The following is a 17992-nucleotide window of genomic DNA, read 5'->3' on the forward strand; positions in this document are numbered from 1 at the left end:
ATCAGATTTTCAGATTTTCCTTGTTGATTATTAGTGTCTTTCTACTTGAAGCTTTGGTTTTGTTTTTATTATTCAGAATTTTATTTTCTCCCAGCATACTGTGAGTCACTGCTGGTACAGGTATAAAGGCTTTTAGATCTAAGCTAATCAAGCCAGTGTCTCTGATTCATTTCCAAGGTGGCCACAACCAGTCCCAGGAAATAGTCTGTATTGCCTCACATGTGCCCACCAATCATCTCTTCAAGGTTCAATTAGTCTCCCCCCCCTTCAAGATTACCATGATTCAGACTTCAATCCGTCACTTCTTTCTGTCGTCTGACGACATAAACTCTCCACCCACTTACCATTAAAAGATGATACTGTTTTCAAGGACAAAAGAACAGAGAGCAATGACTCAGATGCTCGTGTCTGACTGTTTGCAGATCTCATCAGCTGAAGTGAAAAGGAGGAGAGTCTTGAAGGAATGAGTGTGAGTGGATGTATGCTGCTGCTGGTAATTAGCTGCAGAAATGTTGTCCTGCTGCACTGTGCCTACAAAAACCGGATTTGTAGTAGTAACAAATATTTCATTGTAACCTTAGAAGCAGAAATGGGCTTCTGTGTTTTACTCATTAGACAGTGCCATTCCTCACTGCTGAAGTTTTAGAAAGAACCCAGGGCCATCTCAGTTTCAGTCTTTCCGTCTCAGACATACACAGAAGCACTTACGCATACACACAGTATTCATCTCTCCTCATGTCTATCTTTTCCCTTTCTGCATTTGGCTGGCTGACTTTCCTGGTTCAAAGCCACCCGCCTCTGCACAGAGAAAGCAGGCTTCAGAAAAAAGTTTTCAGGTAGCACTGACTTTTGAAAGCAAATGCTGAAGTTTAAATGAAGCCTGAGCTCAAAGTTTCAGTGAGGTCTGCAGCTTAGTGTGATCAAAGTATGTGCGTTTAGGTGCATCAGAGGGCAGATTTGGCAGCTGGCTCTCATAAAGCTAAATCCATTTCTGCTGTGTTTCTGTGCCCAGGTGATGTAGAAGACTGGCCATAGCATCCAAGGTGTCCTTTCTCCACATGATGTTCACATACGAGGTTTTCAGTGAAATGTCTTCAAATTTCTTAGATGGAGTGCTATGATTTTTGTATCTTCATTATATGCCCCTCAAGATGAATTGCAATACCTTGTGGTCATCTAACTTGTCACCTAGCACCATCATCAGGGCAAATTCATATTTTTTAACACTTCACTTCATCCAGATCTCTTCAGCTTCACTTGTGCTTTGTAAGTAGTGTTCAAATTATCCTCCATTCTAGGGAAATTCATTCTCTGTTTCTAAGCAATCCTAAGTATTGTGAGCACTGCGGAGCCACTATGTAGCACGCAGAGTATCTACTAGATTTGCCAGCCAGCGCCATGGTCAAGGGCACTTTGGAGAAATAACCTAGCATGTTTTCGATGGCACATTCACACTCACATTCACACCTACGGGCAATTTAGAATCACCAATTAACCTCAGCATGTTTTTGGACTGTGGGAAGAAGCCAGAGAACCCGTTGAGAACCCACACAGGCACAGGGAGAACACACAAACTCCACACAGAAAGATCCCAGGCCACGCTTCAAACCCAGGACTGTGGAGCTGTGAGGCGACAGCGCTAACCACTGCTCCACCATGCTGCTCCATTGTGAATATGTTAGCATTAATATTTATACCAAATACAGCCTCACAGAGCCGTTAGCTTAATTATCTAAAAAGTCTACATAAAGAGGCTATTAAATTTAGTCATATGCCATGCAGACAGTTCAAAATGTGTGCATGCATGAACAGCATGACTGTAGTAAGGGAGCCACATGTAGCACAGTTGTACAGCCTCACTGCTACTTTGTGGTCACTAGTAGTCACTCATGGCACTGCAGCAAAAACAGGCCTTTTGGCTCAGGAAACAGTTTTTCCTTTAGACGTCTAATATAATAAAGATATCTGTATAACTTGTGATAGGACACCTCTAAGTACAAACAAGATAGTTGTTGTGCTTTGTATTATGATATCCAAATCCATCAATGTTTTTTATTTGTTCAACTCTAGCTGTGATATTCCAACATTATCAGATAAAACTAGTCTGTTTCCACTACTGTGCTCCATGTTCATGATCAAGTGGATGCTTTACATCCACTGTTTTACTAATTTAGTTTTGTTAAGTGGTTGCAGAGGCTGTCTTTGTTTGATTTTTACATGTTGTTCAGCCAAACACAAGAATCGAAGAAGCTCTTGTTCTTGGATGATGTTTTCTCATGCGCATTTTTTGAACAGTAATATGATTGAAAACAACAACAAATCATTCTTGTTCAAATCCATACCTGTGCAGTTTTAATTGTTGTGTATTAGAGAAATATTATGTAGTCTTGAATCTGTAAAGTTTTATTTTGTGTCATATGATCATGATTGAACACTATGTTATCCAGATTTAGAGAGTTTTCTCTGTAAGGGATATTGTCCATCACAGCAGTACGACTATGGCCAGCACTTACGAGTGCTTCACCCAAACGATTCTGTCATTCCTCCCACAGTGATCTTCATGTTTTCTATTAACACTCGCCTCCATTTGCCATAGTGACTGGGAGCTGTGGTTCACTCCAGCTAGCTAATGCTCTCTCCTGCAGAGAGTGTGTAAATGCTGGTGATGCTCATAATTAGCCTTGCTGTGGGAGTAATTGAATGGGATAGATCACAGTCAGCTTGGCTCATCTTCTTCAGATAATGACAAAATCTGAACACAGATAGAAAGATAAAACTGTCTCATCTACTCATCAGTAGTTGATGTCTCACCCCTGTCTACCTTTCATCTGAAACACAGTTCTATCAGCGGAGCAGACGGCCACAGAGGGAAGATCATTGTCTCGATTGGCAAAAAATGAAAGGAGAAAGCATTCATAATAGCAATTAAGCGAGAGTGAACAGAATGGCGCAGGAGGTGAATAGATTGCTGTTCAGACGGATAAAGTCACCATGGGAAGCATATTCATCTGTGGTGTGAGGCGAGAGACTGTGTGTGTCTGTGTATTGTGTGTGTGTGTGTGTGTGTGTGTGTGTGTGTAGGTGTGTGTGTCTGTGTCTGTGTGTGTGCATGTGTGTGTGTGTGTGTGTGTGTGTGTGTGCTTATTACTACTAAACACTGGTGTTCAGCTGGCTCTGCCAATGCAAATAACTCTTAACAAGTAGATAACCTACCTCACTTTTTGCCTTTCTACATCTGTCTTTTCCTGTATTATGTAGAGGGAAGCAAAAAGATATTTATCCTCACATTTGTACGTGGCCAGGTAATAGTCCAGAGCTTTGGCTGAGTAACTGTGTGTTGTTTTTCTCTCTGTTTGTCCTCTTGACCGTGGCTCAGGCTGTTTCTGGCTTCACAGGAGACAATGTTGTGTTCTTGTCTGGAAGCTCCCTGCTGGAAGGCTATGAAAGGAGCCTTCTTTTTTTTTTCTCAGTGGCATTCAGGTTGTAGAATGGATACTGCTTAGATCGCTGGAGCTCGACAAAGCCTGTCAAAGAAGTAAAAGCACATATGGCCATTCCAGACAAATAAGGAGACAATTGCTAACAGAGAAATGAAAAAAAAAATCAAGCAATTTAAATTGTTAAAGTCTGCAAGAGAAAAAAAGAGAATCCATAGTAGGAGGGTTGGATAACACCAGCTGGCATGGTGTCACGTGTGAAGAAAAAAAATAAGCCTGGAGTAACAAAGATTGTAGTCTATGGGTGCAGATAAAGAGAGGATCAAAACTGACTAAGTGGCTTTATTTTTGGTCCAGGAGTATTACACTTCCTGGTATCTAAAGACTACTTGCGTGAACAGATAAAGGTAATAAGACCAAAATCAACAATGTGTAACTCCATCCCTCAATCCTTGCTGACCTAGCTACCCTTTCTGTGGCTCTCAGCCCCAAACCCACTGGTTCCTGCTGAAGATGCAAGTCTTTAAAACTGAGGGACATCTTGTATTGCCTCAAGCATTCACTTCTAAAACTGGTCACTATACGTTTGATGACCTCTGAAGTTTTCATGTCGTACCATCAGGTCAAATTTCATTTGGCCAGTATTCTGATTTATGACCAAAGAGCTGCAAAACTAATAACATCAACCTCAACTGTGCTTTGTGTTTAGTTGTAATTGGCTAATGTTAGCCTGCTAAAATGTGACTAAAATGATGAACATGGTCAAGAATAAACTTACTACTATGTTAACATTTACCTCAAAGCACCACTATTCATAAGCATAGACTGGAGATTCATTGAGCTTTATTTATATAGTGCCATTCTACAACATTAGTCATCCCACGGCACTTCACATAGCAAGGTGAAGACCTTACAATTGTATAGTATAGAGGGAAACCCAACAAATCCAGAAACCTCCAGCAGAACCAGACCCAGGGAGGGCAGCTGAGGTGAGGGTGTCATGGTAATATAATGAGAATATAATAATGAATTTAGGAAGGTTTGACATAATCTAGCACTGTACCTGTAAACACTCCCTGTGACATGGAACCAAAGTGAACACTAGCTTAGCATCCTATGATAGTATTGTTAGTGTAGCTTCTAATAATAATAATAATAATAATACGGAATACTTATATAGTGCTTTTCAACACACTCAAAGACGCTTCAGAAAGTGGGTAAGAACGCACATTTTTAAAAAGTAAAATAAAATCATAATAATAAATAAAATGTAGTGGAGAAAGGGGATGTATGAGTTGTAGGCAGTGTTGAAAAGATGTGTCTTAATGGATTTCTTGAATATGGAGAATGAGGAGGATTCTCTGATGCTTTTGGGGAGTGAGTTCAGAGGATGGGAGCGGCGATAGAGAAAGCCCTGTCACCCCAGGTCTGGAATTTGGTACAGATTGGGTTTTGGATCTCGGCGGAGCAGCCGATCAGTGAAGGCTGTTGCCAATCAACAGCCACGCAGCAGACACCAAAGCTTTCTTTAAGCCCTCTAATTTTAATATTGGAACAATAATTGTGCTTATTAGAGGGCTCAAATTTAGCAATTGAGCATTTATTGGAATCTTTGTAGAGTAAGCTGGGTTGTGACCAAAAATACTTTATATTTCTCTCTTCTCATAGCACCATGTGTAGGCAGAGAGCTAAAAGCTCCAGATTGTTTCACTTCTTATTGGTTGCTTGTAATTTTGGGATTTAGAAATTTAAGCTTATTCGACTGCGTAGCTCTGGATTAGACCATCAGCTAAATCCCTAGTATGTAACATGGGCTAAATGTAGTAAACACTCAGCCGTTTTAAGGATTTCAATTAACAACAGACCCAGCTTCAAACTGAAATGAAGGCTGATATTCACTGCGGTCTTGTTTGTCCCTCAGCTCCACTTTGACCCAGGAGCTGAGCTGCCTTGCTACTGTGTAATAGGCAGCATACCCAGCACCTATATAAAGCTCTTGCTGCACTGTAATCACAATCAGCCCTTTTCTATTCACATGTCAGCTCCCATTCCCCTCAAATCCGCCTTCTTATTAGAGACAGAGAGAGTGGGCTGTGATTTCACTGTTTACTGCCAAACAGCCTGCATTGCAACAGAGCGCAGAGGAGACACAACACTGATAAATAGTCTGCAAGGGATTGTGTGTGTGCGTATGTTTGTCTCCACCCCTCACTACCTTAACCATGAATATGTAATCGCAGAGCAGTGGAGCTGTGCACAAGCTGGCATGTTGAAATACATTTTGAATAGGTGCAAGCACTGATGGTATAAATTCACTCACCTGTGTGTGTCTTTGTGCACAGCAGATAAATCTCCCTTATATCAATAAATGAACTATCACAGGGACATGTTACATAAGATCCCATGTGTGGCAGATTCCTCTGTGTGGGCCTTCCGGGATCTCGACTTTCTCTGTCTGAGGCTGTAGAAAATAGTGTTTTCTGTTAACTGTATTAAGTCCCACCACAACAGAACAAAGTGAGCACCTTGTTGCTTTTATCCTGAAGGAATCTTCAGTCAAGTACGCTGAAGAGAAGCAGACCAGAAAGACAAGTACTGCCAGCTTTTCCTAAAGTTTCAGATTTGGAATAACTCAAAATATTCATGCCGTGTTGGCATCATGTGGACGGACCACAAATTCCCTTCAACATTTACTTGTACTAACAGCAGCTAATGTGTGGGACTGACATAAAAACCCAACATGAGTACCAGCAGCCTGTAAAGTTATTATGTCTTTGTAGCTTCTGTTACACGACGACTGAGGGTTTCTGAGGTAACTGAGCTGTTACAGGAATTTCCTGTAGTCTGGACCAAAGATAAATATTCAGATGGGTGACAAATTAAAGGAAAGACATGAACCCTTGACCCCTCTCAGTGAGGTGACCCCAGTGGCATTTTGCTGACCTGGTTTGGTTCCACTTATCCCTTTAAAGGAAGGGGTCACTGCAAATCAATATAGAGTTGTTCTGAGTGATCACCTTTGTCTCTATGATGAAACACTTCAATCCTCATAGGAGTGATCTCTTCCAGGATAACTGTGTCCTCATCCATAGGGCTTGATGGCTGACATGTTAGACAGCACTCTATATCTCTGGCTTTGAAACACCAAAAACTGACATATTTTCTTTTTTGACTTTTTTTTTTTTTTTGAAGTTTCAGATTTAGGCTGCAAATCAAAGTGAAAGCACCACATACGATTCCTGGCCCACATAGGGTAAAAAAAAAATGCAAATAATATGTGGATACATTATTGTAAAGGAAAAAAAAATACACATGTAAAGATGAAAGAACATTTATTTCCATATCACCAGTCTGACTTACGGAATTTATGACACTTTTGTCAAAACATCACTCTGGCTCACTCATGATTGGTCAGAGGCCATCGTGACTGTGTTGTGATGATGCCTGACCTTTGTTGATTGGCTGGATGAAGTTACGTGATTCTTCATTTTTAAAGCCTGTTAGTTACCATATCTGGTTCCTTGTTCAATAAAGGGTTAAAAGGATTTATTTGGGGTGCACAGATTTTACATGTGGGCAAAGAACTGATATTGATTTAACAAAATCTGATCAGTGCATCAATAGTTGCAGTTTGCGTATAGCTGTTGTAGAGAGAGCAGACAACCACAGGTGGCACAGAAGAGCTATTTTCAGGCTGTATGAATAGAGAGCAAAGTTTTGTCTGTAATGAAACAGAAATCCCTTTCTCTTGTTCACTTATTCACTAAACTCTAATAGGCCACAAACTCTGCACTTCAGTCTTTAACCAGTAGTAAATTGAGGTTTTGTGCACTTTTTAATCCTTAGAATTTTGCATCATTAATGACAAATGTTGCACAGTGACAAGTTTGGTAAGTAGAAAATGCAACATGTCGACCTGTTGCATTGTTTTACAGACGTCACTGATGCTACTTTTTTGTTCCACCGTGGCATCTTGGAGGACAGAACATGAAGCATGCTTTAATGCTGAAAAATAAAAAAAATAGAATAAATGGAAGAAGCTAAAGATGCACAGTGACTCCACACACAGCCACTGTCACATAACATCCACTTAGAGCCCAAAAACACAAAACCTGTGGTGAATGCAGGCAGAAGCAAAAAGAAGTTTGATTAGAATTGCAGAATTGAACATTATATGCTAACATAGAGTAGAGTGATGTGTTAACATCCAAAGCAGAAACTGTGGCAGAATCAAGCCTATCAGCTACCATGTGTCTCCACTAGGAGTGAGATGGACATCCATTGAGCTGTGAAATTCCTGGGGGCAGTAATTCGTACCATAACACCGTGCAACTACCTCTGATTATCTGACCACTGTGTGTCCCTTTGTAGGCAATATATAAGATGGTGTCCTCTGTGATGAAGATGCCTGAGGACGAGTCAACACCTGAGAAGAGGACGGAGAAGATCTTCAGGCAGATGGACACCAATAGAGACGGTAGGGTAACTTCATTTAGAATAAACCTCACATAGGTTTGGTATTTTTTTATCAGTATACTGAAAATTATTTATCAGCTGAAGTGTTATAATTAAGCACACTTCAGATATGGTTACAAGGCTACTTAGAAAGCAGCATTCATGAAGAAAGAAGTCTATAAGGATGTAGTACCTTCATGTTGTTACTCCTTGTTATGTACTTTCTCGAATGGTGGCCTAAATAGTTAAACACAACGGTTATATGCACATATGTATATGTATACTGTACATACACCTAAAAACAAACAAAAAAATCTGTAAAAAAAAAAAAAAAAGTACAAAAAGTACTTCACATGACTGAGAGTAGTTTGCTGCCAAATAAAAACTGTTAGATTTAAGTTGAATATCCTAATTCAAATAAAATGCAAAAACAATAAAGTTACTGAAATTTTCATTGTATGTTTTGCAAAGAAACACTGTAATGTTACAGATTTTTACAAAATAAATATGATCAAATACCTTAAATACATAGACCTAAACATTCTACAACAAAACGGTGTTATTTTACTGATTTTTCCTGGATGATTCTAATCGAATACCTTAGATAAAATGTTAACGAATGCCCATGATTGTTAAATGGCAATCCTGTTATGGAAGACAAAGTACACAGCACTGTTGATTTCTAAACACATTTCATTTTATTCAGCTGAAAATTAACAATGTCAATCAAATACACCTGCAGAGCCCAATAAGAGAATTGATTTTCTCTGTGCCACAACCCGACTCATGGGCTGCAACGTAAAGTGGAGAGGGACAGAATTTACAAGAGTTTTATTGAAATAAATGAATATCTTAAATAAATATCAAGAGGATAAAGTACAAAACCATTAGAGCATCCTGAGTGCAGCAGCAGCAGTGTGGTGACATTACCAGACTCCTCAGGCATCCTGCTATCTACACACAACGAAGACAGTTAAGCTCATGCACCACCAGAAACTCCAGCGCTGCCATGGCAGAGCCAGTGGGGGTACAGAGCCTGACAGAATCAACCTCAGAGTAGTGCATGCTTGTATTACAGATAATTACTGTCATTAACGTGAATTTGAATGTCAGTTTAAAAAAAGGCTGAAACAAACTGTATAACTAATATAGTACAATTTTTGGAGAGAAAAAAAAATAGAGATAATCATAACATTATTGCATAATACTTTTTTATTTTACTTTGACTTTGTAAATTTTTATACAATTTAAAAAATTACATAATTTTTTAATTTATTTTCCGTAAAATCAGGATTTATTTTGTAATAGCGTATATGCATTGCATGTGCATATGTATTCCATGGTGGCAGAGGGACTTTATAACAACTTATTGTTCATTTGATTGCTATTAAAATCATCACTGTGGTACTATCAGCTAATGTCAGCACACTCTATGCCCACAGAGTCTTATTGTGACCTGACTTGACATGCAAAGCATATTAAATTTACTTGTACTTCTCCAACAATACATCAAACGAATTTTAGAACAATCTGGTGGAAACTGATTGATTGTGTGAAAGGAGGCACAACAGGCATTTAAAATGCAAATGTATTGAACAGCTTGTCACTGCCACCTGGTTAGCTGGCTGGCAGCTGTTGTCATTGACAATCCAGCCTGGTTTTCTATTACAGAGTGCTCCAACCTGAAGAAGCCACTCACTGACAACACATTTCATACCTGACCTGAAATGTTAGTCACACAAAACACACTTGAGTTGCACTCAATTGGACTATAGATATTCAAGCAGCACCTACATACAACTCTCCATGTGGAGATCCCACAGCACAGGAGAAACAGTAACAAGATTGGGGGGGGGGGATGGATGGATGGATGGATGGTGAGGATTGAGTGAGCAGTGTGGGTAGGTGGAGTTGTGAAAGAGGAGTGGGTTGGAAGAGACAAAGGAGGAGGAGGTGGAGGGAAGACTAACAGGGAGAAAAGTGACAGCAGAACAAAGACACAAGATGAAGCAAGATAGAGCATGCTGACCGCAACGTGGAAGTATGCTGGCTTTATTTTGCATCTTCTGATGAGAATCAAGGGCAGTGCACAACTACTGGGGAGGCAGCGGGCCTCCATCTATCACCAGGGTGGTCAGAAAAAAAGCAGAATTATCTCAACACTGCCCCCTGTTGGTGAAAATTCAACACCATAGGATGCACTAAATCCGATTTTATGTGGAAAAATCAAAAAAAAGATAAAAGGCTCACCTTTACATTGTTGCAATCTCACCACCTCCCGTCCCCAGGATTCAGGTAAAAAGGGTTAAGGTGCAGTTTTCAGGGCTCTTGGTTCACTGGTGAGTTGCACAAACATGGACAGGTCCTTCTTACATCCTGAGGTACTCTCGAAAAACCAAGACTCTAAAGGCCACATAATTACAGCAGAATGTTTAAACAAATACAGAAAAGCTTAGTTAAAAACAAAAAAAAAAACCTAAATACACCATAATTTAGAGTAATTCCCGACCCCTTGCACTGTGTGGGAATGCAGTGTGGCTCAGTGTTGTTAAAACAGGTGGTTGTTACCACATTTGACCTTCAATTTAGATGGTGTCCTGATCGTAATAGGACTCTTGTGTGTCTTTACCTCCAGCACTCTGCCTCCGGCTCAGTTTTCTGCTGTGAACTAAAATCTAACTTACAAAGCGATGGTCTCTCTTCTGATTTCATGCTCGTGCTGTGTATGTTTTAGGAAAGCTGTCTTTGGAGGAGTTCATCAAAGGAGCGAAAAGCGACCCCTCCATCGTCCGCCTGTTGCAGTGCGACCCCAGCAGTGCTGGACAGTTCTAAACCTGAGGCATCAACACAACCTGTAAGATTCACAGTCAGCAACTTCTTTACTTCACTTTTTAGCTACATGGTAGGGGTAAATGAAATGAAACAGACGTCTATACAGCAAAATGTACTTGGTTCAGAGTCGTGCAGGCCTTACTGAAAGTTCTGGTGCACTGATGTAACAGAGGAGGGCTGAGGTTCAGTCTCAGGAACGAAGGTGTTTCTCCCACGAACAGTTCTTCCTCCCAGGCAGAGAAGACGCCTGCTGGAGGGAATCTATTCAGAGGCTGTGTGTGCTCTGCAGGATGTGGGATGGGTCATCCACAGTGTCACTGTCTTTGTGACTATATGTAGTTCATGGACTGATATAAGAGACGTTGTAGGAGGTGGCCTGGTATTTTGGAGCAGGGATTAAAGGTGCTGGTGCTCAGAAGAAGCCTCTTCGTTTTCAAACCCCCATGTGTAGGATATGATCATTTCTGAAGGGCTGTTTTTGTGTGCACCTTACCTTCTTTTGGAATTCAAGCTCTCTGCCTTTCTTTTTTTTCTTTTTTTTTGCTCATGTTGCTGAGCTCTTGGCGTGAGCTGTTCCTGCATGAACCTGGTAAGCCGGCTCAGACCTTGAAAGCTGAAAGCCAGACAATGTGGAGTAGAGATCTGAGCATCAAAAAGATACAATTGCAATTAAACACAACAGTAGTCTGCCACAATCTGAGGTTAGAGGATGTTGAAATCAGAGGAGACATCAGCAGACAGCAGCCCTGCTGCTCTCTGTGGAGCTCACAGTTGTGATTGATGATGTTGCTCTTAAGGATACATTCACATTTCCCCCAACAGTCTTTCCTTCCTGAGCTGCAGTGGAGGGACAGTAACACAAAGAGGGGATTCTGTTTTGAATACACTAACTCTTTGGAAATTATCCACTTGATTGTTCTGCTGAAGCCTCATATTAGCTGTCTCTGTGTACATACTGCCGCCACGCCTGACTATTGTTTAACAAAGGTTTGTTTGGACTGTTTTTCTGGTGTTGGCATCATTAGAGAAGAGTCCTAAACCCTCAGACATAATCAGTTTATTGTCACAGAGGGAGAAAGAAACCAGTAAATGTTCAGATTCAAGAATCTCCAATCAGAAAACTTGGGATTTTCTATATAGCTATATAACACACTAAAGGAAAGGACAACTGATTGTATTGTAGCCCCAGTACTCCTGAACTCCTGTAGTGTGGCCTGTAACACAGATGAAAGCCCCACAGGTTCAGGTAGTTACAGTACAGCTGGCCACAGTCCTGAGTAATGAGCAAAACATGTTGTCTGTGTTTATTAAAAGGAAAAATCACACCTGATTTAAATTGTCAACCATCCCTTTCAAAGTAATCTCCTTGGGCAGTGGTACACCCCACCAAGCACTGTTGCCACGTTTGCAACGCTCCCCAACGGTCCCATTCATCATCCACAACACGCACTCATGGGCGGCTGTGGCTCAGGTGGTACAGCGGGTTGTCCACTGATCGCAAGCTTAGTGGATCGATCTTCCGAAAGTTGAAGTGTCCTTGGAGAAGACACTGAACTCAAAGTTGCTCCCGATGGCAGGCAGGTCCTTGCAGCTCTGTTCCCATTGTCATGTGTTATGTGAATGGTTGTATGAGAAACACATTGTAAAGTGCCACTAAGATAGAAAGATGCTGTATAAGTGCAGACCATTTCCCAATACTCTTCTGCAGTGTCAAAATAGTGACCCTTTAAACTGAATTTCAGTTAAGAAAGAAGTCACAGGTAGTCAAATCTTGGAAGTAGGGTTGGTACAGAGCGATGATTATGTTGTTGTGGCCAAAAACAACAGAGCATGGTGCTGACAGTCGAAGCCTGGTGGACAAGCTGCAGGTCTAATCACCCAGTAATGTCAAACAAACTACACATATACTCTCGGTGCACCTTTTTTGTCTTGGACACTGGAGCTTCTTCCACTGAAATCAGATGTTTGGTCTCAATCTGTGTTTCCTGTTTTGTTTTTCAAGGTCACATAAGTCATAGCTAGTTTGGAAAATAGAAAGAAAAAAGATAGATAGAAAAGTGTTCATATGTCTGTAATGTCAGATAAGACCATGTCAATAACCTGTCGATGTAATCATTAAAATACAGTTTGTTCCTATCTGTTGTTGGGGAAGCAGTTAGCTCTGGTCCCCAGTGATGGTCCTTGACATGAAGGTTGGCTCAGTTTGATTGGGACAAACTGACTACAAAGTAGAGTCAGTACATGAAAAATCTGCCTGTATTAAAAAATATATTTTCATAGGTATATTTGTTTAGCCATGTTCTAACTGTGTCCTGCCTTGTTTAGGCTATCGACCTGTATTGTTGTTTTTGTGGTACAACTTGTCATACTCGTTTAATCAAATATGAAGGTTTCACGGAAATAACATTTATATGGTCAAATATTTCATATTAAAAGTACTCCATAAGTTCTTTTTTTATTATTGTGACAAGCAGCCTCATATGGTTCAGAAAATATCACTAATGTTTATCACTTCATAATGCCTTTAATTGTTTTACATATTTCAACTCAATTATAATCAGATTATTTTAATTACCATGCCCAGTTTTGCAGGTTTTGAATCAATGAGATGATGAGAAATACCAGTGAAAGTGTCAGGTTTTTAACTTCAATAGATACTGCCATCCAAACATAGCCTTAAATTTCAGTGTGAGATGAAACGTGTTTAAAGTGGGTCAACTGCCTTTTTTAGTCCTTTTGAATTTTAGAAAATACTTGATATATCAATCTAAAATGTCACAGACTCCATTTTAAACATCCATTGTTTATAATCAAACTGTTTCAGCCAATCAGTTTATTTAGACATTGCATGTGCTGGTATTTATATTGCCTGTATGTGCAAACCAACAAAGTAACAACTATGCCACATTGCTCATCTGACTGCCTCGTTTGTGTCTCTGCAGTGCTTCTTTGGGTGACTAAATGCCCGCAACTCTCCACTATGGAGCACACTGATGATGAAGAATGACAAGATGATGACGATGAAGAAGACAGGCCTTCAATATGTACACTGAGGACATTTCAAAGATGGACACAGGAGCCACATTCTCCAGTTCCCCGCCTCCCTTCTCAAGCTGTTTATCCGCACCCTCCAAACTCCCAGCAGAGACTGATCTCTCATCAGGTTGTCAAACCCCACTGATTGTAATTGAACCCCTCAGTTCTCCGAATGGCATGTCAGAGTATAAGGAAGGTCTACGGTTGGTTGTATATATGCAGTATAAACTGGAGTCTCTGTATCAGTGTCTTTGCTTGGCTCTCTGTCCCCTCTGAGGCTCCAGCCGGGGGCCACACAGAGCCTGTATCACTCTAATATGTATAATAGACAGAGTGTGTGCATGAGACCACAAGAGGGAAACAAGAGACATGATGGTGTTGGACGTGCTGTAAATGAGATCATTTAATGTGCAGACGGGACCTGTGACGTTTGTCCTTCAGTCAGAGCGAGTACTGCTTTCCTCTTTTCTACTGTGAGAATGTGTATGTGTGTTTGTGTATTTTGCAAACTTGATAGACTTTGTTTCATAGATTTTATGCCGGGACAACAACAACAACAACATATAATATTGTGCTACCATGCATAAGCACCCAAATCAGCAGTCTGATTTTAGGGAAGTCTCCCTGATGAAGGAAGAAAAGAATCCCTCGATCCATCACCTGTTCCAGTGGTTTCTTTCACATCAGTAACAACAGAGAGAGTTACTGCGCTCTAGCTTTAGGTAACAATAGAAAACTAGTCTTTACAAGTATTTGAGTACAGTGTAGATATTTTAAAGTGCATCTAAATTTGTAAAACAAATCCTCATAGTCCAGATTACTCCGTTGAGAACAAATGTTGTGAAATAATATTAATAATTTTAAAAGATGTTTGTTTATTTAAGCTGTTGCGGGATATCAAGCATGCAAACCAGTTTCTTTTTGTTGACTTTTACTATGTGAAGGGCAAAGACGCGTTTCTTCACGTTCACTTTTAGATGTTTTGAAATGCAGCATGTTGGGTACAGGAGGTGCGTAGAAATAAAAATAACACGTATGCATGTGCGCATAAGCATGTGTGTGTTTTTAATGTATGGATATCAAACAGCCGGTCATCCATTTAGCTCTGTGCTCGCTTCTGTATGTTAGTATTGTCAGCGTTAGTACTACCAGTGGTCAGTGTTATTGGATTGGAGTATGGACTGCCGAAGCTGACACATCTAGTGGTTCATGTGAATGATTTCACGGAAGAGGAGCTTTAGGACGACCATCATGCACATGTACATGTAAGAATGCTGGGCAGTCATCGCTGAGAGCTGTTTTCTGTTGCAGCTGAGGCAAATAATTAAATCAACAACCAATTTAATCCCTAACAAGGTCCAATATACACAGAGGGCAGCGGCTCAGAGGACACTTTGAGTGAAACTGAATGTACACTGTTCCAGTAAATACATATGAATACCATGCACTCAGTCACACATCAGTTCAAGTGTTGCCTCTACATTCTAAGGGGAGAATTTATTTCCCTTTTTTTTGGTCCAGTCTTCTCTCCTAATTTCTTCGTCTTCACTCAGCTTCAACAGAAAACATAAACAAAATTTTAAAAAGAACCTCTTCAAGCTCTGCTGACTGTCCTCCTCCAGGCCCGAGCGAAGCCGTTTCAGTTACTGCGTTGTGTTCTGATTAGAAAAGCTTTGAATGTGTAATTGAGTAACTGCTGTTTTTTTTTTTTGTAAAGAAAAAAAAAGATGCAGACCAACCAAGGATTACAACTACTGCAATGATACTGTCACAATGTGTCGCTTTTATAGGTTTTTTAAATCTTTTTTTTTTCTTGTTTCCTGTCCTTTGTTTTTCTTCTTTTTTCTTTTTTTTAGAAAAAAAAAAAAGTGTCAGGTGTAACACTTCTGTTAAAACTCCAAAATAGTATCTTGTGGTCGAGTGCCAAATAAAAACAAAAACAGTATTGTATAAATTTATACTGTACAATTGTTATATGTTGAACAAAATTGTTTGTAATTGTTGCATTTTGTAGGTTTTGTAAGGTATCCTGTATTTAGTGACTGCAGTTTTGGAACACAGGATTCTGTTTTTTGGTCAATTTAAAAGGCAAGAATTAAATTTACAATATATTGTGTGCAAGTATTTGTGTGATGTCTGGTTAATTGTGTGATATTGTGGGTTTTAGTTTGTTAAGGACATACTGGCATCTTTGTATGTGTTCACTTTTAAATGACAAGAAAAGGATGGTTGAAAGTAGAAACCATTGCGCAATTTACTGGTATCAAAGTGTTTAAATGTATCTATATATTGGATTTTTGTTATTGATTCATTGATATGTTGCAACTGACTTTGGTAGGGCTAACTTTACTCATTTTTCCTGTAAAGTGGCTTAATTTTGTGTGTTGCAATGCTTTGTGTTTCTGCCTTTTCTAGAAACTAACTACAGCTGAAATATAAATTGTAAGTACCTCAGTATTATACTTAAGCATGGTAGTGGAGCATGGAGCACTTTCCAGCACTGGTGAGGTTGTAGTTCTAGTATTGCTAAAAGTTGGTCCCTGTCCCTGATTTGAGTCGCATGAGACACAAGCATAAATGCATAGATGGTGTAGTAAGGTCTGTGAGGTCAGCCGTCTGTACTGGACCCCCTTCATCAGCCACAACATTAAAAGCACTGGCAGGTAAAGTAAATCACGTCTGATCATCTTGTCACAGCACGGTGTTCTGCTGGGAATCCTTGGGTCCTGGCATCGATGTGGACGTTACTTTGACACAGCACTCACCTAAACATGGCTGTTGCTAACGACACCTCCCCTTGAAAACATCCATCCATCCGTTATCTATACACCGCTTAATCCTCACAAGGGTCGCGGGGGGGCTGGAGTCTATCCCAGCTGACTTAGGGCGAAGGCAGGGGACACCCTGGACAGGTCACCAGTCTATCACAGGGCCCTTTGACAACAACACTTTCCAATGCAGCAGCCTCTCCCTGCATGACAGTGACAAAGAGCCCAAGGCGCAGACTTTACCTTCAAACTCCCCAAATCCCAAATGAGCATTTACAGAATGCACAGGAACAAATATTATCCAAGGAGGTCCCACCCTGAAACCCCCAAGATCCAAATGATGGCTGCATATATCCCAGTACCAGAGGACACCCCGAGAGGTCCTATCTTCATGCCTCAAGGGGTCAGAGCTGTTTGGCAACAAGAGGGGGACCCACACAACATTAGGTGTGGTTTTATTGTTCTACGCTGCGAGTGGACCAAGTTTACTGCTGATCTCAGTAGAGCACTGGATGGACCAAAGGAACTTCTGTATCATAATATATAAAAGCTGGGTTATCAGAAATGTCAGTGTTGTGGGAGTCATTCACACAAATCACAAAAATGTGTACAATACTGAAGTACACGACAAGCTAGGTGTATATACACAAAACAATAAATTAGTGCAGCATTAAATTACAGTTTAGTCTGTTGTTGAGCTGGACTGAAAAATTCCACCTGATGTGAGCTGCATGTACCATTATACGATATTTACCTGCATTCAGTTACACTCACACACAGGAATCACATCAGCACTGTAAAAAATAAATAAATAAAAAAATTCTGAAAAATTTACTGTTATTTTTCTCATTTTCAATCTTGTTACATTACAGGTAATAACTAGTAAAATTACAGTTTTTTGTTTTTTTTTAAATGGATTTACATGTTGACCCTAAAAGGAAAAAGGAGAAAACAGGCCAAAACTGTAAATAATGTCCATATTTTAAAAATCTGTATTTTTACAAACTGTATTTTGTTTCTCTTTTACAATTTGTGACTGTAAAATCGGACAATTCTTTTACATTATTTAAATCAACAAAAACTATTATTATTTCACAGATATTTGTCTGTATTTAAAGGGGAAAACATTATTAATGACTGAAAAAAAATGTAAATATTTTTTTAACTATTGTTTGACAGACTTTCCCTGACTTATTTTATTACAAATATCTAGAATAATCACAGAAAAAAATATTTTCACACTGACTGGGGAAAAACAAACAAAAAAACGAACCAAAATTGTACATAATTATGTACATAATTATTTTTGACGTATACTTTTTTACATCAAAAATCTGTATATTTGTCAATGGTAATTCATTATTTTAACATTTTTGACACTAAAATTATACCACTTTACTGTATTTAAATCAGCTTATAAATACTATAATTCTACAGATATTTACAATGTTAAGATTTTAAACA

At 39.7% G+C, this 17992-nt stretch overlaps 1 protein-coding gene across 2 annotated transcripts in view; it reads left to right on the top strand.

Annotated features, from left to right (window-relative positions):
* ncalda (neurocalcin delta a) overlaps positions 1–15883 on the top strand; it is a 79672-nt gene extending 63789 nt beyond the window's left edge. For both annotated transcript variants that reach the window (XM_008291991.1, XM_008291983.1), the window contains 3 exons: positions 7809–7914; positions 10627–10746; positions 13667–15883. In XM_008291991.1, the coding sequence (XP_008290213.1) occupies positions 7809–7914; positions 10627–10724 (204 nt within the window). In that variant the 3' untranslated portion in view covers positions 10725–10746; positions 13667–15883. The remainder of the gene's footprint in view (positions 1–7808; positions 7915–10626; positions 10747–13666) is intronic.
* The last annotated feature ends 2109 nt before the right edge of the window (positions 15884–17992 follow it).

Source organism: Stegastes partitus, unplaced genomic scaffold (assembly GCF_000690725.1).
Source record: "Stegastes partitus isolate 25-593 unplaced genomic scaffold, Stegastes_partitus-1.0.2 Scaffold18, whole genome shotgun sequence".
NCBI lineage: Eukaryota > Metazoa > Chordata > Actinopteri > Pomacentridae > Stegastes > Stegastes partitus.